Genomic DNA, 23,995 nt, shown 5'->3' with positions numbered 1-23,995 from the left:
TCACAGTAAATGCTGCATTGTTTCGGCTCTATCGGAAATAACGCTTGAATTTCAAATTGCGCTATAACTTCCGTGATCCGGGTTGAATCGAGCCCTGAACTTACCTGGACCAAACTGCACTTATTTTATACAGACCACTGAAAAATCGTGTCGTTGTTTGGCCATGGATAGAATCCACTTTGACTAACTAGTTCTGGAAAGTGCTTAAAAATATATATATATATATATACACATAAATAAAGAATCCCTTTAGTAGAAAATTGTGGTTGTGATTCTGCTTTACATACATTGACTCAATTTAGCTTGACCATAGCCCCCCCCCCCTCAAAAAAAACATGCTTTCATGTTGAGAATATTAATGTAGGTCTATGAAACCGGCCCTCAGTAATACTGTGGTACATCCCTTCAACGTGGAATATGCATTAGGCGAAACAGCGCCCCCAGTAACTTGAACTTCGGTTGTTATATCCAAATGTCAATTTCACCATTAAGGAGTCCAGCTTTAAATACTATAATCAGTGTTATCGTTGATCCACATCACATGTACTGTATTCTATAGAATAAATGCACATTTTATATAGTTAGTATAATGGGGGGGAGGGATGTATGGATTATATCACAAGAGTTTAAAACTTTTACTACTGTTTGTTATATGTTATTATAAACTGGGTGGATCGAGCCCTGAATGCTGATTGGCTGATAGTACAAATTGTCATACCCTGGTTGTTCTAATTACGTTGGTAACCAGTTTATAACAGCAATAAGGCACCTCGGGTTTGTGGTATACGCCCAATATACCACGGGCTAAGAGCTGTATCCAGGCACTCCTCGTTGCGTCGTGCAGCCCTTTACCCGCGGTATATTGGCCGATAAGCTGATTCCCCCTAAGGAGAATAGCTATGCTAAATACATTTTTTAAATAAAGTCTTACCTGATACAAAAATGGGTATGGGTCAACTTCTTCTTTGTATTTTTTTTGTGCGCTCAATTGTTTGCTTTTCATTTAAAAAAAAGGAGAAAGGCATTGGTAATTTTCATTATTTTACTAATTTAATGTTAATGTAAATGCATTGAATACACACACACAAGCTATTCAAAGACGATTGATTCGTTGGCACATGCATTTTCTGCAAAGATGCATCTGAGAAATGCTAAATATTAGTTGGGGCAACACTCCAGACTAGCGGTAAGTAACAGAAGGACGTGTGTCAAGAGACTCCAGGTCAGATCTTCTAATCCAGGCTCATGTCCTCGTCATCGTCCTTCTTGTCTTTATCCTTGTCAGTCCCTTCCATGGCTTTGGCAAACGCTTCCACATCTAAAACAGAATTTTAAAAAAAAACATGGGGGTTTCAGTGCTTTGCTCAAGGGGGCAGCAGATGGTATAACCATGTGTATGTGACAAATAAAATTTGATTTGATTTATATTGATGCCTGTCTCTAACTTCAAGGCAACTGCTGCCCCCTGTATGCCACATGTGCTTACTGCTTGTGTGAGGATGTGTAAATTCTGACGTGTGTGTGTGTGTGTGTGTGGGGGGGGGGTCACCTCCTTTGTTTGCTGCATCAACAGCCGCTGAGGGCAGACCAAACTGGTTCATGAGAGGTCTGAGCTGTCCTGATGCCAAGGCACTGCTGAACATACTCATCGCCTGGGAAGAGAGACACACACACAGACAGAGGGAGGAGTTTAGCATTTAAGGGAATGTTGAGGAGGTCCTTTGTCAGTCATACCCAATCAAATGTTTCTCTGTAAACTAGGAGATAACCTGTCGTGACTGTCCGTTTAAAAAAATCCTTAACCTGTTGGAACTGTGGCGAGGTGAGTGTGTTCTGGATCTCTTCTGCACTCTGAGGTAGAGACTCTCCCGAGGGCAGGTAGGGTAGGAGCCTCTGCTGTACCTCAGAGTTAGACAGGATAGGAGCCATGATCTCCGGGGTACACACACTGGCCAGGTCCACTGAGGAGAGGATCAACACAATGATAAAAAACACACACTATTACGTCATAAAGACGTAATACCAGATATGTTAACGGTCTACTCATATGAAGAAAAATCTAAATAAAATGTCCACGTGGACTGTAGTCATGTATCGCCTATAATTTATTATCCAACTACACTCAAAAAAAATAATAATCCCTATTTAGCCATCTAAAAACAAGCTAATTGATACAAAAAGTGAGAAAAACAAAGCCACTAATTATCTGTAGAATGTATACTACTTCTGCCCCTCAATTTCCATTTCCTGCGTCCGCTTACCGTCACCTCCCTGCACGGCGACGGCAGCCGACATGGCCGGCACGTTCATAGTGGCCAGGATGCTCTGCAGGTCGCTGAGCTGGATGGGCTGGGTGGGGGAGCCGACGGCTGCCGGCACGACGGGAGTCTGGGCTGCAGCAACACATCCAATCAAATCAACGTCTATTCGTCACAGACGGGACGTGGCCTAGGGTGCTAAGACGAAACCTTGAGCACAAATGTCTACGGTGTCGGCAGGTGACTCCTAACCACTGCCCTTTAACACAAGCTCTCCCATCTTCCCCCCTCTTTCTACATATTCAATAAACTAACAAAATGTGTGTGTATGTACACACATACACAAGTATGTGGACACCCCTTGAAATTAGTGGATTCGGCTATTTCAGCCACACCCGTTCACAACTTGCAGACTTGTTTACATGTTGCTGTGCGTTTTGTTGCCAACCTTACTTTGCTACCTGACAACTTTATGGTTTTTATTTTTTAATTACCGTTTATATTTTTAGTTTTTCCCCCCTCACTCAACGTGGTTCGTCAGGACCTCCACCAGCCGAAGCTAAGTAGTAACATTAACATGATGCCTTCTCATTGCAGTCGCTGTATTCATAATATACAGGAGAACGATCGGCAATTTTGATGGCCAACTACAAGCTGAAAAAGGTTTGAGGGTTTATCTACTGTTCCCTTGTTAGATATTTGCTTATCTCACTCTGGCTAGCATTAGTTGATGATCTTGTTATTGTTGCTGATGTGCATAGGCAACTGAGTGAGAGAGAGCCTAACCTTTCATGGTTGTTTGATCAATAGGATTGTAAAGTTCCCAAAACTAATAGAACTCCCGTAGTATTTGCAGAAATCTATTCTGTTACGGCAAGGATAGCTGTGCTGCAGGCCCAGCTTCAGACGCAGTCGCTAGGCAAGGGTAATTTCAGTGTAGGAAAGGATGAAACAGCGTCTGTGCCACCAGTAAGTACAGATAGTAACGTTAGTATAAATCCCCTGGCACAGTCCCCACAGCCGGACAACTTTCTCATGGTTTCTGGAAGGAAATGCTGTAGGAATGCTCAACCGGTGTCGCTCATTCAGCCGACAGAAACTTTCAACCGGTTTTCCCCATTAAGCAGCGGGTCGGAGTCAGAGGCCGAGTCTTCTCTGGTCTCTACTCCTCCCGTTACGGGGTCTGAGACGCCGAAGCTTCCCACCATTAGCTCTGACAAATTGAAAACCCTAGTCATTGGCGACTCCATTACCTTCAGTATTAGACTTAAAACGAATCATCCAGCGATCATACACTGTTTACCGGGGGGCAGGGCTACCGACGTTAAGGCTAATCTGATGATGGTGCTGGCTAAAGCTAAAACTGGTGAGTGTAGAGAGTATAGAGATATTGTTTTCCACGTCGGCGCCAACGATGTTAGGATGAAACAGTCAGAGGTCACCAAGCGCAACATAGCTTCAGCGTGTAAATCAGCTAGAAAGATGTCGGCATCGAGTAATTGTCTCTGGCCCCCTCCCAGTTAGGGGGAGTGATGAGCTCTACAGCAGAGTCTCACAACTCAATCGCTGGTTGAAAACTGTTTTCTGCCCCTCCCAAAAGATAGAATTTGTAGATATCTGGGACTCACCAACAAATAGGAACAAGCCTGGCCTATTGAGGAGTGACGGACTCCATCCTAGCTGGAGGGGTGCTCTCATCTTATCTACCAACATAGACAGGGCTCTAACTCCTCTAGCTCCACAATGAAATTAGGTTGCAGGCCAGGCTGTTAGCCAGTGTGCTAGTGGCAGACTGGCTAACAGCCTGTAGTCAGCTCAGCTATCCCCATTGAGACCTGTGGCTTGAGGTCTGTGCCTCGATGTAGGTTGGGAAAACCTAAACATGGCGGTGTTCGCCTTAGCAATGACACTAGAATAAAGACCTCCATTCCTGCCATTATTGAAAGAGGTCGTGACACCTCACATCTCAGAATAGGTCTACTTAATGTTAGATCCCTCACTTCCAAGGCAGTTACTGTCAATTAACTAATCACTGATCATAATCTTGATGTGATTGGCCTGACTGAAACATGGCTTAAGCCTGATGAATTTACTGTGTTAAATGAGGCCTCACCTCCTGGTAACACTAGTGACCATATCCACTGTACATCCCGCAAAGGCGGAGGTGTTGCTAACATTTACGATAGCAAATTTCAATTTACAAAAAAATATATATATATATTTTAAGCTTTGAGTCATGAAGTCTATGCTCAATCACTTTTTATATATACTGTTTACAGGCCTCCTGGGCCGTATACAGCGTTCCTCACTGAGTTCCCTGAATTCCTATCAGACCTTGTAGTCATAGCAGATAATATTCACATGGAAAAGTCCACTCCAAAAGGCTTTCGGAGCCATCATCGACTCAGTGTGTTTTGTCCAACATGTCTCTGGACCTACTCACTGCCACAGTCATACTCTGGACCTAGTTTTGTCCCATGGAATAAATGTTGTGGATCTTAATGTTTTTCCTCATAATCCTGGACTGTTGGACCACCATTTTATTACGTTTGCAATAGCAACAAATAATCTGCTCAGACCCCAGCCAAGGATCATCAAAAGTCGTGCTATAAATTCTCAGACAACCCAAAGATTCCTAGATGCCCTTCCAGACTCCCTCTGCCTACCCAAGGACGTCAGAGGACAAAAATCAGTTAACCACCTAACCGAGGAACTCAATTTAACCTTGTGCAATACCCTAGATGCAGTTGCATGCCGAAAAACATTTGTCATAAGAAACTAGCTCCCTGGTACACAGAAAATACCCGAGCTTGGAAGCAAATTACGGACTCCTCTTTAAATCTGCGCATTCCTCCAAAGCTCAGTTGTCCTGAGTCTGCACAACTCTGCCAGGACCTAGGATCAAGAGAGACGCTCAAGTGTTTTAGTACTATATCTCTTGACACAATGATGAAAATAATCATAGCCTCTAAACCTTCAAACTGCATACTGGACCCTATTCCAACTAAACTACTGAAAGAGCTGCTTCCTGTGCTTGGCCCTCCTATGTTGAACATAATAAACGGCTCTCTATCCACCGGATGTGTACCAAACTCACTAAAAGTGGCTGTAATAAAGCCTCTCTTGAAAAAGCCAAACCTTGACCCAGAAAATATAAAAAACTATCGGCCTATATCGAATCTTCCATTCTTGTCAATTTTTAGAAAAGGCTGTTGCGCAGCAACTCACTGCCTTCCTGAAGACAAACAATGTATTCGAAATGCTTCAGTCTGGTTTTAGATCCCATCATAGCACTGAGACTGCACTTGTGAAGGTGGTAAATGACCTTTTAATGGCATCAAACCAAGGCTCTGCATCTGTCCTCGTGCTCCTAGACCTTAGTGCTGCTTTTGATACCATCGATCCCCATATTCTTTTGGAGAGATTGGAAACCCAAATTGGTCTACATGGACAAGTTCTGGCCTGGTTTAGATCTTATCTGTCGGAAAGATATCAGTTTGTCTCTGTGAATGGTTTGTCCTCTGACAAATCAACTGTAAATTTCGGTGTTCCTCAAGGTTCCGTTTTAGGACCACTATTGTTTTCACTATATATTTTACCTCTTGGGGATGTTATTCGAAAACATAATGTTAACTTTCACTGCTATGCGGATGACACACAGCTGTACATTTCAATGAAACATGGTGAAGCCCCAAAATTGCCCTCGCTAGAAGCCTGTGTTTCAGACATAAGGAAGTGGATGGCTGCAAACTTTCTACTTTTAAACTCAGATAAAACAGAGATGCTTGTTCTAGGTCCCAAGAAACAAAGATCTTCTGTTCGCCTTCCCAGAAGAGTGGAGGCTGTTATAGTAGCAATGTTCCAACATCTAGTGGAAAGCCTTCCCAGAAGAGTGGAGGCTGTTATAGCAGCAATGTTCCTACATCTAGTGGAAAGCCTTCCCAGAAGAGTGGAGGCTGTTATAGCAGCAATGTTCCTACATCTAGTGGAAAGCCTTCCCAGAAGAGTGGAGGCTGTTATAGTAGCAATGTTCCAACATCTAGTGGAAAGCCTTCCCAGAAGAGTGGAGGCTGTTATAGCAGCAATGTTCCAACATCTAGTGGAAAGCCTTCCCAGAAGAGTGGAGGCTGTTATAGCAGCAATGTTCCAACATCTAGTGGAAAGCCTTCCCAGAAGAGTGGAGGCTGTTATAGCAGCAATGTTCCTACATCTAGTGGAAAGCCTTCCCAGAAGAGTGGAGGCTGTTATAGCAGCAATGTTCCTACATCTAGAGTATAGTAGCAAAGAGGGGGGGACCAACTCCATATTAATGCTCATGATTTTGGAATGAGATGTTGGACGTGCAGTTGTCCACATACTTTGGGTCATGTAGTGTGAGATATAGATATATATACACACACACACACACACACATATACCTTGACATTGCACCGTTTACACTTCGCTGTGTTGCGTCAGACAGACAGAATACAGCGGGGTGTAAACGGGACAATATAATATAAAAAGGTAATAACCAATAAGTTGCAAAACTATAGACAGAAGATATGGTAATAACAGTACCAGCAGGAGTGGTGGGGGTGACAGTGGGAGAGGCAGCGGAGGTGGCAGCAGGGGTAACTGGAGTGGTGGGGGCCACGGTCGAACTGATCCTGGTGGTGGTGGAACCGGAGGAGGGGGTGACGGCCGCAGACTGACTACGAGAGCTGTGGGGGGGGGGGGGGGGGGGGGGGAGAGCGGAGGAATTATAATGATTTGTTATGACGCGAACTGTGATCGTAGCGTAGCTTGTATCTAGCACTCTGACCTTTGCAACATTGTTTCAACTTTGAAATGCGGCCCACAGAGAATGAAAGCGTCAGGACGAGACAGCAGTTCTGAGACAGGTGAAATAAAGCATCAAACTGTTTATTTATACACAAAAACCACGTCAACAGAACTGGTCAACATTTAATTTAATGCAGCTGGTTTTCCGTCTCTCCAACTTCGGTCTGACGTGATTGTTTTTAGCTGTGTAGTTGGCTGGCTACGGAGCGAAAGGAACGAAGGAACAGCTTCTTTAGCACGGCTGTGCTGATCTAGGGTACTCTGCTCCGCCTCAACCGCAGCACAGCTGTAAAAGTCGTATCACACGACCCCACCTCCCTCCCTCCAGCCTGCTAGGGCCTCTTACCTGGAGGATGAGGAGCTGGTAGCAGGGCCTCCACTGCCTAACAGACTGGCGAGACCTGGTCCTGCTAGGGCCCCTAGACCACCAAGTCCTCCCAGACCAGTCGGTCCAATCAGCTGCATCAGCTGTGTGTGGCTCATGTTACCCAGGAGGCTTTGCAGGCCACCCTCACCTGGGGGAAGAAAAAAAATAATAATTCTGAACTTAAGAGACGAAACAATTCAAATAAATAGTTATAAAAATGTTGAGTGGTCTGTGTGTGTCCTACCTCCTAGAGCAGACAGCTCGTGGCTGCTACTGCCTCCACTGCCCAGTGTTCCAGGCATGGGAGGGTTGTTCAGGTACTCATTCACCTTACGGCAATACTCCTCGTCCTTGTCCGATTTAGGCTCCTGGTGATCACAGGAATCAATAACATTAACAGTATTGTATCAAACAGTAGCAAAAGTATTGGCTCTTGGTGACAAGAGAAATGGATAACATCATAAAGAATGAATAAAGTATAAAAAGGCCATGTGAAGTAAAAAAATTAAATAAAAAAGTTGTTTTAGATCATATTTTAAAAACAGCTGATGAAACTAACACTGTAATAGTGTGAAAACATATGATCGCCGTTATTTTCTGATAGTTGAAAATACAATCAACACTGGACCTTCTACATCAACAGGTTTGCATGGGGCGGGAGTTTATTCCCCCAAAATCAAATCAAATGTATTTGTCACATGGTTAGCAGATGTTACTGCGAGTGTAGCGAAATGCTTGTGCTTCTAGTTCCGACAATGCAGCATTCCATGGTGACCTCACCACACGTAAAAAAATAATAATAATAATTGGTTAACAGACCAATAACAAAGAGCGTTCCAAATCTCTCTACCAATCACAGCTAGGATTCAGTTCTAGCTTGAGAAATAGTTATTTGGCTCATTTGTTATATATTTTTTTGCACATTTTAATGTTAATCTATTACAGTAAGATACTGAATTGTTCCCAAGAAAACATTGAATATATTAAAAAAAACAGCTGCTTTGGGCCTTTTAAGGGTCTAACAAAAATCCCATAATTTCCTTGACTGGTCCCAGACCCATTTATACTGTCTTGCCAAACTCCTATGGTCATTGTCACACATTTGGCAAGACAGTACCAACAGACCTGGGACCACCAGGCTAATTCATTCCCACCTTGCCTGCTATAGTTCCATGTCAAAAGAAATGGTATTATGTGTAATGTTAATTCAACCCTCACCTGCATCCAGAAGAACAGCCTCTTGGATCCAGCCTTGAACTTGAGCACAAACACACGCCCAGTAGTACACTGGCTCACCTTCTTGAACTCACAGTCATCGGGGAAGATGATCAGGTCCTGGAATCAACAAAAAAAAAAACAAGCAAGGATATTATAAAACTTACCGGAAACCGTCACGTTTTCTTTTTACTGGGTTAATATTGTATAAAGTCGTAAGATATTCAGTTTATAAACTGTTTCACTACCAGAGACATCATAGCCTGGTACAAGAATCTGTTTGTGCAGTTTTACAATCTCCATTGCTGCCATCTTTGGACAAACCAAAATTGGGACCAGTCTAGAGACACTACGCCACCTGACTCAACATGACCTGACTCAACATGATCAAAAATCTAGCAATCCACTCACATCATCAACGTTTCCAGATCCCCGGTCCTTCCAGCAGAAGTGGATGAGGGAGTCGTCCGTCTGTTGGACGTACACACTGCCCTTACGTTTGTCCGGTGTCACTGTGCTACCCTTCATGGTCATCTTACCGGCACGAAATTCCACCAGATATTTACTGGACGAGCCGCGGGAGCCTGACACCAGGCTGGGGAATAGGGCACCTGAAGACATGATGATCCTCGGGTTGTTGACAGACACGTAGGCTGATTGGTTTACTTCTGAAGTGGGAGGAGACAAGAAAAAAAAACATGTTTTCCTGACCTAGCAGACAGTTGCACGAGCGTGCTTAAAAAAATGACTTAACGACATAGTATTGTTCTGCATTGTCACGTAATTTTGGACTACTATTGAAAATGTGCTGTGTAATTACTTGAACATTATATACACTGAACAAAAATATATAAAAACATAACGTGCAACAATTTCAAAAGGTTTTTACTGAGTTTATATAAAAGGAAATCTGTCAATTGAAATGAATGAATTAGGCCCTAAATCTATGGATTTCACATGACTGGGCAGGGACACAGTCATGGGTGGGCATAGGCTTGAGAGCTAAGCCCAGCCATTCAGAATGAGTTTTTCCCCCCACAAAGGGGGATTTATTACAGACATAATTACTCCTCAGTTTCATCAGCTGACGGATGGCTGGTCTCAGACAATACCGCAGGTGAAGAAGCCGGGTGTGGAGGTCCTGGGCTGGCGTGGTTACACGTGGTCTGTAGTTGTGAGGCCGATTGGACGTACCTACCAAATTCTCTAAAACGACGTTGGAGGCTGGTTATAGCAGAGAATTGAACATTAAATTCTCTGTCAGCAGCTCTGGTGGACATTCCTGTAGTCAGCATGCTGATTGCACCCACCCTCAAATCTTGAGACATCTGTGGCATTGTGTGGTGACACAAAACTCCACATTTTAGAGTGGCCTTTTACTGTCCCCAGCACAAGGTGCACCTGTGTAATGATCATGCTATTTAATCAGCTTCTTGATATGCCACACCTGTGGTGGGATCCGAAGTGGCGCAGCGGTCTAAGGCACTGCATCACAGTGCTAGAGGCATCACTACAGACCCAGGTTTGATTACGGGGGATTTGGCCAGGGTAGGCAGTCATTGTAAAATTTGAATTTTTTCTTTACTGACTTGTCTAGTTAAATAAAATAAAAACTCTAACCTGTCAGGTTGATGGATAATCTTGGCAACGGAGAAATGCTCACTAACAGGGATGTAAACAACTGTGTGCTAAATCTCAGAGGAAAAACTCCGTGCGTATGGAACATTTCAGGGATCTTTTATTTCAACTCATAAAAAAAAACACTTTACATGTTGCGTTTATTTTAGTTCAGTGTAACTAGCTAGAAAAATATTTGATTGGACAATTAAACTGCAGTTTCAAGACGAGACAAATCAACCAAAATATGTTGTTTGGCTAACTATCAATAAGAAATTGATAGGATGGAAACGTATAATCTAAAACAACATTTCGCTTGTGTCTGGCTGTGTCATGATACCTGCTAGCTAGTTAGCATAAGCTAAGTAGCTAGCTAACGTTAGCTCATGACAAGGCTAAAAACTCTAAACTGAGGACGGGACTAGTTTTTTCAAAACCGTCATTCTCAAGAAAAACACATCGATGTTCTCTCAAATTTAACTGAATAATTCATCTTTCTACATTTCACATACCGTATACAATTTTTTTATTGAATTACCTGAAGTTTAGCTGGCAACAAAAGTTATGTATCAGACTTCCTCGTTGCTCTTCTTCGTGGGTTTGCGTGAACTGTTCGCTTCTTCTATGGTGACTCTTTCGCAATTCTACCAGTAGAAAACGTGACCATCGCCACTCAAATAGAAATGGCAAGCACATTGGATTTCCTGTGTGGTTTTTATTTTCCTGGATCTTAAACTCAAGGATATACTGCTCAATTAAAAAAATGTAAACATTTGTTGTCCTGTGAGATTGTGTAAACAGAGATTAAAGGCTTCCAATAGTGTATAAAATAAGTGTATCATGGAAAGTCAAATATGACTTTACCATTACAAATAAAGTGTATTACAACGAATGCCCCTTACTGAGATAGGCTTTGTCCTCGTTTGCTACACTCGTGTCAAATGTGGGTCTCGAGGCTACCAAAGACACGTGACAATAGAACTCTAGGATGGTCATAGTTCTATTTAATTCTACATGTGCATGCATGCCTCTCTGATGACCTCACAGGCGCCATCCCACTTCTGACACCAGTGTCTCATATGCACGGCAACTGGGAAGTAGTCCTCCATAGGAATGAATGGAATTCTACAGTATTTCAATTACATTTTTTCAAGGATAAAATTACATGTATTTAAATATGTTTGTAATGGGGACAGTAACAGTAGAACTTTCCAGAAATTATACTTTAAGGAAAAGTTTGTATATATTTGTATGTTTAGCTCACATAATATTTCTTACACAAGCATTTTGCTACACCTGCAATAACATCTGCTACATATATGTATGTATGTGACCAATAACATTGTACTTGATTTAAAAGTATGCATTAAGGTGTCTGGAATAGAATAAACATGTAAAAAAAAATGTCGACATTTAATAAATGCATTTCAATAAGATCAAAAGACATTTTTACAACACTGGAGGAGTGCCAAGATGGAGGCTTCAAAACAGCGCCTCCTATTAGTCACATCTAGTATATATATAAATCACTGTTAGGTAAACTAGTAACAAGCCTACCTAAGCAAGACTTGTTACAAAACAATGCCAGGTTAGACCTATCAATAAAGTTCCAAAATCTGACGCAGGAACGGGTTCATGTATTTCTCCATCAAAGACTAGCTTTTAGAGACGTTGAAGGATAGATCAGACATGTTATAGAAAGATATTGTAAAGTGGACTTTGGGAAAAGGGGGAAACACTACTCAATTTTTCTCGATTACATCACTCAGGACGGATTTGCGGAAGAACAGAAAAAGGACATGAAAAACAAAATCCCTCGTTTTTTGTCGAGATCAGAAAATAATAGTGTGAACAACTTTTGTTATATCATGATTACAATACAATTATTTTGTGATCGACAAAACGAGTGAATATTTTGATTTTATTAATATGACTTCTGTGCGAATTCCCTCATACCTCCCACTTTTCCAACACCCGGGGTGCCTACATTTCAATTGAACCTTTGCTACATTGCGGGAACGATTTCTCCAAAACGTTAATCTATGTACTTGAACAAAGGGTGTAATTCATTATGCCAATTTTGTTGCAAAATATATCTTAAACGGAAACAAACGGAACGAAGCAAACCCCATCGTTGTTTTTTATTTATTTTAATTTTATTTACATAATGGTCGTTCAATACAACACTGTTTCCGTTATATGTTTTCGTGATGAACGCAGCCCCCGGATGTGGGAGGGATTGACAGCCAACCAGGACCGCTTCTAGTTTAGCTAGTTTACTACGTGCTCTTTATTTATTTTATTTTATTTATTGAGTGCTCAACCAAAGGAAGCTAGCGTGTGTACTGTTGCTTTTTTGTTGTTGTTGGTATGCGAACAAACATAGATACCTTTTTCAAAATCGAAAGATCAACTGGGCCCAAAGTAGCTAAACGGTAAGAAGTGCATTTGGATAGTATATTTCCTATGTCCCCCCCGGAGTGGCATGGTAGTATGCTTCTCTACCCGGCCTTGGATTAGAGAGCTAATGTTAGTGAATGGGTGGATGGTGTTAGCTAATCTAGTAACCACTAACCCAACATAGATGATGTGTTTCCCTTTTTCATACGGTAGCAAGAGATTATCCGCTTTACCGTTTTGTCTTCCGATCTTTATTTTATAGACAGCTAGTGGGAGATTGCTTATAGGTTGGTTTTATAACGTTTAAAACAATTTTAAAAAGCCAATTCATCATGGCCCGGTTAACGTTATCTGGCTAGTAAGTTTAGCTATATTTTAGTTAACTATTTAACTAGATTAACATCTCAAATTTAATATCCAGCTAACATGGACCCCGGTGAGTTGAGTAATGTTGGATTTGCTGTAAATGGGACCGGTGATTTATATCGAACTACCTAGCTAGTTAACGTCAGTTGTTGTCGATGTTTGTCAAAACAAATGTTTTATCTACTTTTTATATATATATATATATATATATATATATATATATATAACACGAAGTCATGTTAAGGTCCCCCTGACCAAAGATTCGTTATGTTCTTTAGCCAGCTAGTTTAACAAAATCGGATATAGGTCTGCTTTATTTTGCCTTGCTTGGACCCTTTTACATGAATCTAGTTCCTGTTAGCTATTTAACTGATCAGCTGATGCCAGTACTAGCCATGTTAGAATGTCATGCCTTGGCCATTTTAAGAAGAACTGAACAGCTCAAATGTATTATATATTGAGTCCAACCCACACATAACAGTAAGTCTGTGGGCCAAACAAGCCCTTTATTCCACAACACGAGTTACAAAGGATTCTGGTCACACTATAATGGCAATAAGCTACTTCTCATACAGACTGGATACATGATTTAGTGATATAGACAGCAACACATAGCATGGATATGCCTGCAATTTCCTCCCAAAAAACCAACACACATTTAGCATCGTGTGCACATTTTTTTAAAGGGAGTTGTTTCATTATGTTGTCATCAAGAAGATAGACATCACTGACTCTGACAATGGCTGACATAGTGACTATAGAAGATATAATAAATCAAATGTGTGGTTCGTTATTAGGCAGGTCACACATCCAATCCTGCATCCCAAGTGGCGCAGCGTTCTAAGGCACTGAATCTCAGTGTCCCTACAGACCCTGGTTCGATTCCAGGCTGTATCACAACCGGCCGTGATCGGGAGTCCCATAGGGCGGAGCACAATTGGCCCAGCGTCGTCCCGGTTTGCGTTTTGGCTGGCGTAGGCCATTGTCATTGTAAATAAGAATTTGTTCTCAACTGACTTGCCTAGTTAAGTAAAAAATATGGCCAACCTTCATTTGAGCTCATTTGAGGGTGTGGATTAGTGGCCTAGCTAGCGACCTAGCTAGTGTCAACAAGTTCATTGTGTGTGTGTGTGTGTGTGTGTGTGTGTATAGGCCTAAAACTTGTGCTATTGACAGTCTTACTGCTTCAGGCAAGCTGTGGGTGGAGCTGACCATTAACTTACAGTATTTGTTTGAATGTTGTTGACCCAGAAAAATGACTCCCTCAATTAGGCAACTGAAAGATCAACATATGTTTGTGGTGGTTACCAGTGATGTAGTGGTAATACAATTGGTGTGTAAAGTCTGATTGCCGGTCGTGGTGGAAAAAAGTAACGCTTTTTATGGGTGGGTGGGCAAACTGTCCCAGAAGGGGGAGAGGAAAAGGTGGGGTAAACTGTCCCAGAGGGAGGGAGAGGAAAAGGTGGGGTAAACTGTCCCAGAGGGAGGGAGAGGAAAAGGTGGGGTAAACTGTCCCAGAGGGAGGGAGAGGAAAAGGTGGGGTAAACTGTCCCAGAGGTGTGGAAAAGGTGGGTAAACTGTGTTTACTTGCGTTTACCCTCCATTACTGGCTAGTTTCTATCCATGGTACCAGAGAGGATGGGCCTACTTCTCCTTTCAGGCATGTTGAGAGCCGTTTAACTAGTTGATCTCCGTGTCTTGTGATCTCTGTCCCAATACATTGTTCAACTTTCACTTCCATTGTCCCTGCTGTCGCACACTCACTCTTCTCTCGCCGAATGACATTCTTCCCTAAGCTGCTGCTTCCACATGTGGAAAGGGGCCCACGATAGGGTTTGTAAATCAGCACTGTACATTATCAACACAATGCACAGTAAGCATCCCATTGAGGAAAATACTGTGTTTCTGTCTCAAATGGTACCAGGGCCCTACGGGTAGTGCACTACTTTACACCAGGGCCCTACGGGTAGTGCACTACTTTACACCAGGGCCCTAAGGGTAGTGCACTACTTTAGACCAGGGCCCTAAGGGTAGTGCACTACTTTAGACCAGGGCCCTAAGGGTAGTGCACTACTTTAGACCAGGGCCCTATGGGTAGTGCACTACTTTAGACCAGGGCCCTATGGGTAGTGCACTACTTTACACCAGGGCCCTATGGGTAGTGCACTACTTTTGACCAGGGCCCTATGGGTAGTGCACTACTTTTGACCAGAGCCCTATGGGTAGTGCACTACTTTTGACCAGGGCCCTATGGGTAGTGCACTACTTTAGACCAGGGCCATATGGGTAGTGCACTACTTTAGACCAGGGCCCTATGGGTAGTGCACAATCTAGGGAAAAGGGTGCAATTCGGTTGGCCGCTGCCCATTTAGTTAATTAATTGGATGCTTTTGCTTCAGAGGTCTATTCCAAAATGTTAAATTAGAGAGCTGAGCTAAGCAGGTTGTGTGTGTGTGTGCGCAGCTGTGTTTACCTCGGAGCTTGTACCTCCTGTGTCATGTTACTTTGCTAACATTGATTGTACACAAGGAGGAAGGCCTTGGCTGTGGGACAGCTGATAGGACTGAAAGGGAAACCATCTACTCACCATTTAGGCCGGAGCACAGTAGGGCACGCTAGCTGCCTTGGCAGTCTTGTTTACCCTATTCCCTATATACTGCATTAGTTTGGACCTGGAACCCACAGGGGGAATAGATTGAGTAATTTGATTCCACGCGTATAGCCTCTGTGCAGCTGCTCAGTATATAGTGTATATAAATGCAACATAACATTTTCAGTTACAGTTTATAAGGAAATCAGTCAATTTAAATATTCATTAGGCCCTAATTTATGGATTTTATATAACTGGGAATACAGTTATATTAACGTTTGCTAACCACGTGTATGTGACAAATAAAATTAGATTTGATCAGCAAACCGCTTGCCCACACAACGCCTGTCATCTGCCCGGTACAGTTGAAAGCGGGATTCATCTGTGAAGAGCTCACTTTTCCTGCGTGCCAGTAGTAATCAAAGCATTTGACCACTGAAGTTGATTTACGACGCCAAACTGCTGTCCCGTCAAGAGCCCGGTGAGAACGACGAGCAAGCAGACGAGATTCCCTGAGACAGTTTCTGACACTTTGTGTATAAATAATTTCATCAGTTGTCCGGGTGGCTGGTCTCAGACGATTCCACAGGTGACGAAGCCAGATGTAGATGTCCTGGGCTGGTGTGGTTAAACGTGGTCTGCGGTTGTGAGGCCGGTTAGATGTACTGCCAAATTCTCTGAAAACAAATTCTCTGATGCCGCTTAATGTAGAGAAATTAATACAAAATTATCTGGCAACAGCTCTGGTGGATAAAGCTACAGTCAGCATGCCAATTGCACGCTTCCTCAACTTGAGACATCTGTGGCTTTGTGTTGTGTGAGACAACTGCACATTTTAGAGTGGCCTTTTATTGTCCCCAGCACAAGGTGCACCTGTGTAATGATCATGGTGTTTAATCAGCTTCTTGATATGCCACACCTGTCAGGTAGATGGATTATCTTGGCAAATGAGAAATGCTCACTAACAGGGATGTAAACACATTTGGTCACAAAATTTGACTGAAATACACTTTTTTGTGCGTATCAAACATTTCTTAATTTTCTTTAAAAAAAAAAGTTTTATTATTTCAGCTCATGAAACATGGGACCATGTTGTGTTTGTATATGTTTGTTCAGTGTATTTTTGTCTGGGTTACGCTGTCTGTGTGTTTATCTGCGTCCATTATGGAACTGAGAGGCCATTGAAAGCGAATCAACTGATCTCTGTATAAGTGTCTGGAACATTTCATTTGAATTAAAATTCACATTTAACATTTAATAAGAGCAGAACAGTCTCTTTAGGTCCAGGGGTCGTAGTTCATATAGCCCACTCTTTGTTATCCTGAGTCGTGATCATTTTGGCAGCTATGTTAATTATTTGTCTTTAATATACCTTTTTAGTCTTTAGTCATATTTGAGTAATTTCATCCTGTTTTTAGTTATCAGTTGACTAAAATTGGACAAGTTTTGTTTAGTTTGTCACTGACATTTTAGTCACAGTCAAAAAAACTAAAAAAAAAAGATTCTATAAAATAATGAACATTTAGGCTACTTCCATTGTGGTCATTCAGATATCCTTGTCCAACTCGGCCTACTATCCCCTAATATGCCTTAGTTGGCAACGTGATATTGTGGCAGATGGTAACCAGTGCCAGCCATAAAATTATAAAGCCTTGGTAAGAGGGGGACCAATAGAAAGCTCTGATTTTTCTCTCCGTCATAACGGTCAATGGGGGTGAATAACAGTGGTTTCCTAGAAAAGGGGGAGAATTGGAGCTTTATGAAAATGACAGAAATATTACTGTACTCCTAATAAGTCAACAAATAGTTTTTTTTTTTTTTTTTCCTATATGTGTATGTACAGTATATATGTGTGACGGGATGGATAGACATTATGAACAGTATGTGGATACAAAGTATATGTGTAGAATACATGGATAGAATGTAGTATTTGTGTAGAATATGTAGTATATGGATACAATATATAGTATGTGTAGAATACATGGATAGAATATATATAGTATATGAATATAGTATATGTGTAGAATACATGGATAGAATATATATAGTATATGAATATAGTATATGTGTAGAATACATGGATAGAATATGTAGTATATGTGTAGAATACATGGATAGAATATGTAGTATATCTGTAGAAAACGTGGGAAGCATCGTATATGTACAGCAATAGTTGAATAGGATGGACTTGACTAGAATATATTATATACATATGAAATGAGTAGAACTGTATGTAAACATTACCAAAGGGACCTGTGTTCCATTACCAAAGGGACCAGTGTTCCATTACCAAAGGGACCAGTGTTCCATTACCAAAGGGACCAGTGTTCCATTACCAAAGGGACCAGTGTTCCATTACCAAAGGGACCAGTGTTCCATTACCAAAGGGACCAGTGTTCCATTACCAAAGGGACCAGTGTTCCATTACCAAAGGGACCAGTGTTCCATTACCAAAGGGACCAGTGTTCCATTACCAAAGGGACCAGTGTTCCATTACCAAAGGGACCAGTGTTCCATTACCAAAGGGACCAGTGTTCCATTACCAAAGGGACCAGTGTTCCATTACCAAAGGGACCAGTGTTCCATTACCAAAGGGACCAGTGTTCCATTACCAAAGGGACCAGTGTTCCATTATTAAAGTGACCAGTGTTCCATTATTAAAGTGACCAGTGTTCCACTACCAAAGGGACCAGTGTTCCACTACCAAAGGGACCAGTGTTCCACTACCAAAGGGACCAGTGTTCCACTACCAAAGGGACCAGTGTTCCACTACCAAAGGGACCAGTGTTCCACTACCAAAGGGACCTGTGTTCCATTACCAAAGGGACCAGTGTTCCATTACCAAAGGGACCAGTGTTCCATTACCAAAGGGACCAGTGTTCCACTACCAAAGGGACCAGTGTTCCACTACTAAAGGGACCAGTGTTCCACTACTAAAGGGACCAGTGTTCCATTACTAAAGGGACCAGTGTTCCATTACTAAAGGGACCAGTGTTCCATTACTAAAGGGACCAGTGTTCCATTACTAAAGGGACCAGTGTTCCACTACTAAAGGGACCAGTGTTCCACTACTAAAGGGACCAGTGTTCCACTACTAAAGGGACCAGTGTTCCACTACTAAAGGGACCAGTGTTCCACTACTAAAGGGACCAGTGTTCCACTACTAAAGGGACCAGTGTTCCACTACTAAAGGGACCAGTGTTCCACTACCAAAGGGACCAGTGTTCCACTACCAAAGGGACCAGTGTTCCACTACCAAAGGGACCAGTGTTCCACTACCAAAGGGACCAGTGTTCCACTACCAAAGGGACCAGTGTTCCACTACCAAAGGGACCAGTGTTCCATTACCAAAGGGACCAGTGTTCCATTACCAAAGGGACCAGTGTTCCATTACCAAAGGGAACAGTGTTCCATTACCAAAGGGACCAGTGTTCCATTACCAAAGGGACCAGTGTTCCATTACCAAAGGGACCAGTGTTCCACTACCAAAGGGACCAGTGTTCCACTACCAAAGGGACCAGTGTTCCACTACCAAAGGGACCAGTGTTCCACTACCAAAGGGACCAGTGTTCCACTACCAAAGGGACCAGTGTTCCACTACCAAAGGGACCAGTGTTCCATTACCAAAGGGACCAGTGTTCCATTACCAAAGGGACCAGTGTTCCACTACCAAAGGGACCAGTGTTCCACTACCAAAGGGACCAGTGTTCCATGTCGATGTACAGGGATGATAGCTAGCTGGCTATGACTATCCAACAGAGAGGGATGCTAGGTTAGCTAGCTGGCTATCCAACAGAGAGGGATGCTAGGTTAGCTAGCTGGCTATGACTCTCCAACAGAGAGGGATGCTAGGTTAGCTAGCTGGCTATGGTTTTACTAAAAGGGGTGTTACTACTAGATGCAGGCAAGAATGTGCAAGGCAGTATTGAATGTGTCCATGTGTCTCGACCTGTGTGCTCCTACGTTGTAAACTTTTTCAATCATAGGCTAGGTTGTAGCAACCTCATGATGGGTATAGATAAACTTCTAGTATCATGTAGTAGCCTAAACCTATCGATGTTACATTTAACTGGGTGAATGGAATATGAATGCTGTCATAAATAATAGAAATAAGACCATGCTCATGAAAACAATCGTCCTCCCTCATTTTAAGCGGCACTGACCACCACTAGCAGTATATATGACAGCATTCAGTGATATTATTATTATAGATAATACTGACATTGGTATAGAATACTGACATTGGTATAGATAATACTGACATTGGTATAGATAATACTGACATTGGTATAGATAATGCTGACATTGTTATAGATAATGCTGACATTGTTATAGATAATGCTGACATTGTTATAGATAATACTGACATTGGTATAGATAATACTGACATTGTTATAGATAATGCTGACATTGTTATAGATAATGCTGACATTGTTATAGATAATGCTGACATTGTTATAGATAATACTGACATTGTTATAGATAATACTGACATGGTGTTCCCTCCTCCTCCCCCAGTCAGATAATACTGACATGGTGTTCCCTCCTCCCCCCAGTCAGATAATACTGACATGGTGTTCCCTTCCCCCCCCCCCCCCCCGGTCAGATAATACTGACATGGTGTTCCCTCCTCCCCCCAGTCAGATAATACTGACATGGTGTTCCCTCCTCCCCCCCAGTCAGATAATACTGACGTGGTGTTCCCCCCCCCCCAGTCAGATAATACTGACATGGTGTTCCCTCCTCCCCCCCCAGTCAGATAATACTGACATGGTGTTCCCTCCTCCCCCCCAGTCAGATAATACTGACATTGTGTTCCCCCCCCCCCCCCCCTGTCAGATAATACTGACATGGTGTTCCCTTCCCCCCCCCCCCCCCCCAGTCAGATAATACTGACATGGTGTTCCCTCCTCCCCCCTTTCAGATAATACTGACATGGTGTTCCCTCCTCCTCCCCCCCAGTCAGATAATACTGACATGGTGTTCCCTCCTCCCCCCCGTCAAATAATACTGACATGGTGTTCCCTCCTCCCCCCCCCCCCAGTCAGATAATACTGACATGGTGTCCCCCCCCCCCCAGTCATATAATACTGACATGGTGTTCCCTCCTCCCCCCCCCCCCCCCCCCAGTCAGATAATACTGACATGGTGTTCCCCCCCCCCCCAGTCAGATAATACTGACATGGTGTTCCCCCTTCCCCCCCTGTCAGATAATACTGACATGGTGTTCCCTCCTCCCCCCCCAGTCAGATAATACTGACATGGTGTTCCCTCCTCCCCCCCAGTCAGATAATACTGACATGGTGTCCCCCCCCCCCCCCCCCCCAGTCAGATAATACTGACATGGTGTTCCCCCCCCCCCAGTCAGATAATACTGACATGGTGTTCCCTCCTCCCCCTGGTCAGCCTGGCCCTGCTGCTGTTGTTTTTCCTCTCTCTTCACACATCACGACACAGAGGTATTAATATGCTGACGATGGATGTTAATCCACTGGATTCTGCTGTCTCACGTTATTATAGTTGAATGATTTCAGGAGGATTTGGGAAAGTGGTAGTAGTCTCCACATTCTGTCTCCAGAGAGAGACTAGGATAATGATGGAGATGGATTGGGGTTTGGAAAGAAACAGAAAGATTCGGAGGAGGGATGAAAAGGTGTAAAGAGAAGTTTGTTGTGTTTGTGTGTGTGTGTGTGTGTGTGTGTGCCTAGTAGACTGTCCCTATAGCTCTGAGGTAATATGGTTATGGAGAGAGGGGGAGTCTGCAGGGCAGGCCGATAATGTATAGAGCATATGGAGCTACTCCACAATAAGGAAAGGCAGCAGGAGAATGACGTCTTCATTAATGGGCCTTGTGGTAAACCGGTAGAGAACGACCAATTTTTTTTTTTTTAATATTTTTATATCGGGCCGACATTGGGCCGTTATCCTAGAAAAGGCCATTCTCTATCAGCTTTGGCACCACTCACCGCCTGAGCCACCAGCAGTGGTGGAAAAACCCAATTGTCACTACTTCAGTCATTTTCTATTAGGGTGTCTTTTTACTTTATCTCAAGTTAAAGTGGAAGGCACCCAGTAAGATATGACCTGAGTAAGTCTAAAAGTATTTCGTTTTAAATATACTTAAGTATCAATATAAATCATAATTCATTTTATATTTCTTATATTAAGCAAACCAGACAGCACGATGATCATTTTCGTTTTTTTTTACAGATAGCTTAGACAATCATTTACAAACAAAGCATTTGTGAGTAACCGGCTCAATTGGGTCTTATGTAGCAAAATTTGAAATACACTACATTTTAGGAACAATGGGGAAAGTAATTCTGCTTTGAAAGTTGATGAAGTTGTAACCCCACATTTGAGAAAATGGCCCTTGAATGTTTTGGTAGCTACTGGAGAGCTCTTCTTTGTCTACACCAACTCAACACCCAACACCCATCTCAACACCCATCTCTTTAAGGATTCACATGTGAGGCCATGTGCTAAACAGAGTGAGTACGCTAGTGTACTAAACAGAGTGAGTACGGTAGTGTACTAAACAGAGTGAGTACGGTAGTGTACTAAACAGAGTGAGCACGGTAGTGTGCTAAACAGAGTGAGCACGGTAGTGTGCTAAACAGAGTGAGCACGGTAGTGTGCTAAACAGAGTGAGCACGGTAGTGTGCTAAACAGAGTGAGCACGGTAGTGTGCTAAACAGAGTGAGCACGGTAGTGTGCTAAACAGAGTGAGCACGGTAGTGTGCTAAACAGAGTGAGCACGGTAGTGTGCTAAACAGAGTGAGCACGGTAGTGTGCTAAACAGAGTGAGCACGGTAGTGTGCTAAACAGAGTGAGCACGGTAGTGTGCTAAACAGAGTGAGCACGGTAGTGTGCTAAACAGAGTGAGCACGGTAGTGTGCTAAACAGAGTGAGCACGGTAGTGTGCTAAACAGAGTGAGCACGGTAGTGTGCTAAACAGAGTGAGCACGGTGGTGTGCTAAACAGAGTGAGCACGGTAGTGTGCTAAACAGAGTGAGCACGGTAGTGTGCTAAACAGAGTGAGCACGGTAGTGTGCTAAACAGAGTGAGCACGGTAGTGTGCTAAACAGAGTGAGCACGGTAGTGTGCTAAACAGAGTGAGCACGGTAGTGTACTAAACAACCAAAGATTTCTAGACTAAAGGCTGGTTTATGGTCTATCCACATGTCTGTAGACAGTTGTCATTATGAAAAAGTATGAAAACAAAAACAACAAGCTGCTTGACATCAGCAGCCTGGCGGTCCAAAATAGCATAACTGGTGTATTTTAACACCAATAAACCCATCTGTTTAAAAATGAATTTAGTTTATGTCAATCTAGCAAACCAGGCAACTAAAAGCAACTTTCTAAACAATGTTTTGGTTCATTTCTACCCTGTTAGCTTGTTCGCTAGTTCGCTTGTTCGCTTGTTCGCTAGTTCGCTTGTTCGCTAGTTCGCTTGTTCGCTAACGTTAATGACAAAGCAAAACGTTTTTTGGATTTAAAAAAACATTTTTTTAAACAAAACATGTAAAAATCACATTTTACATAACCAATTCGGACGCATTACTCGTTACTTTGTTTAAAGACCTTTGGCAGTGATTACAGCCTCGAGTCTTCTTGGATATGACACTACAAGCTTGGCACACCTGTATTTGGGGAGTTTCTCCCATTCTTCTCTGCAGATCCTCTCAAACTCTGTCAGGTTGGATGGGGAGCATTGCTGCACAGCTATTTTCAGGTCTCTCCAGAGATGTTCGATTAGTTTCTGGTCCGGACTCTGGCTGGGCAACTCAAGGATATTCAGAGACTTGTCCCGAAGCCACGCCTGCGTTGTCTTGGCTGTGGGCTTAGGGTTGTTGTCCTGTTGGAAGGTGAACCTTCGCACCAGTCTGAGGTTCTGGGCACTCTGGGGCAGGTTTTCATCAAGGATCTCTCTGTACTTTGCTCCGTTCATGGTGCCAGGTTTCCTCCAGACGTGACGCTTGGCATTCAGACCAAACAGTTCAATCTTGGTTTCATCAGACCAGAGAATCAGTCCTTCAGGTGCCTTTTTGCAAACTCCAAACTCTATGCAAATGTTGTTAATCACAAGGCTAATTAATATAAGTCCCAAAAGGAAGGAAAACCAATTGTCATCTGTAGCACCATAGACTCCACTGATCAGCCAAAACAAGCTCAATAACGCCGTGCGTGAACACATTCCTATTGAATATGCATTCCCCTTTACTGTGAGTAGGCCTATGCCGTTTTGCCATTTCAAATAAAATTATTTTTTTGATTTTAAAATGTACGCATTCATGCATAGATGGCTGTCTATTCTAAATTTGTCATCAACATTTTAAAAATTGAATGATGCTG

At 42.8% G+C, this 23,995-nt stretch overlaps 2 protein-coding genes across 2 annotated transcripts in view; one reads left to right on the top strand and one right to left on the bottom strand.

Moving 5' to 3' along the window:
- Positions 1–1,028: 1,028 nt before the first annotated feature.
- LOC139368998 (ADRM1 26S proteasome ubiquitin receptor) lies at positions 1,029–11,224 on the bottom strand. Its single transcript, XM_071108557.1, has 10 exons — positions 10,820–11,224; positions 9,076–9,332; positions 8,668–8,784; positions 7,694–7,817; positions 7,429–7,597; positions 6,819–6,961; positions 2,262–2,393; positions 1,804–1,961; positions 1,550–1,652; positions 1,029–1,318 (listed from the first exon to the last, which is right to left on the bottom strand). The coding sequence occupies exons 2-10, from the start codon at positions 9,283–9,285 to the stop codon at positions 1,233–1,235; spliced, it is 1,242 nt and encodes a 413-aa protein (XP_070964658.1). The 5' UTR covers positions 9,286–9,332; positions 10,820–11,224; the 3' UTR covers positions 1,029–1,232.
- A 1,279-nt stretch (positions 11,225–12,503) lies between these two features.
- LOC139368997 (dnaJ homolog subfamily C member 5-like) overlaps positions 12,504–23,995 on the top strand; it is a 31,173-nt gene continuing 19,681 nt past the window's right edge. The window contains exon 1 of the mRNA XM_071108556.1: positions 12,504–12,716. The gene's annotated coding sequence lies outside the window, so the exon portion shown is untranslated. The remainder of the gene's footprint in view (positions 12,717–23,995) is intronic.

This window comes from Oncorhynchus clarkii, chromosome 16 (genome assembly GCF_045791955.1).
Source record: "Oncorhynchus clarkii lewisi isolate Uvic-CL-2024 chromosome 16, UVic_Ocla_1.0, whole genome shotgun sequence".
NCBI lineage: Eukaryota > Metazoa > Chordata > Actinopteri > Salmoniformes > Salmonidae > Oncorhynchus > Oncorhynchus clarkii.
The sequence above is the reverse complement of the archived record's forward strand: the minus strand, read 5'-3'. Positions and strand labels throughout refer to the sequence as shown.

Excerpts from the sequence above, each read along its gene's own strand:
- LOC139368998 (XM_071108557.1), bottom strand. The coding sequence starts at position 9,285 with ATGTCTTCAGGTGCCCTATTCCCCAGCCTGGTGTCAGGCTCCCGCGGC. Across the intron at positions 7,598-7,693 it reads CGAGCTGTCTGCTCTAGGAG|GTGAGGGTGGCCTGCAAAGC; the intron begins GTAGGACACACA and ends TTCTTCCCCCAG. Across the intron at positions 2,394-6,818 it reads CACCCCCACCACTCCTGCTG|CCCAGACTCCCGTCGTGCCG; the intron begins GTACTGTTATTA and ends GTGTTGCTGCAG.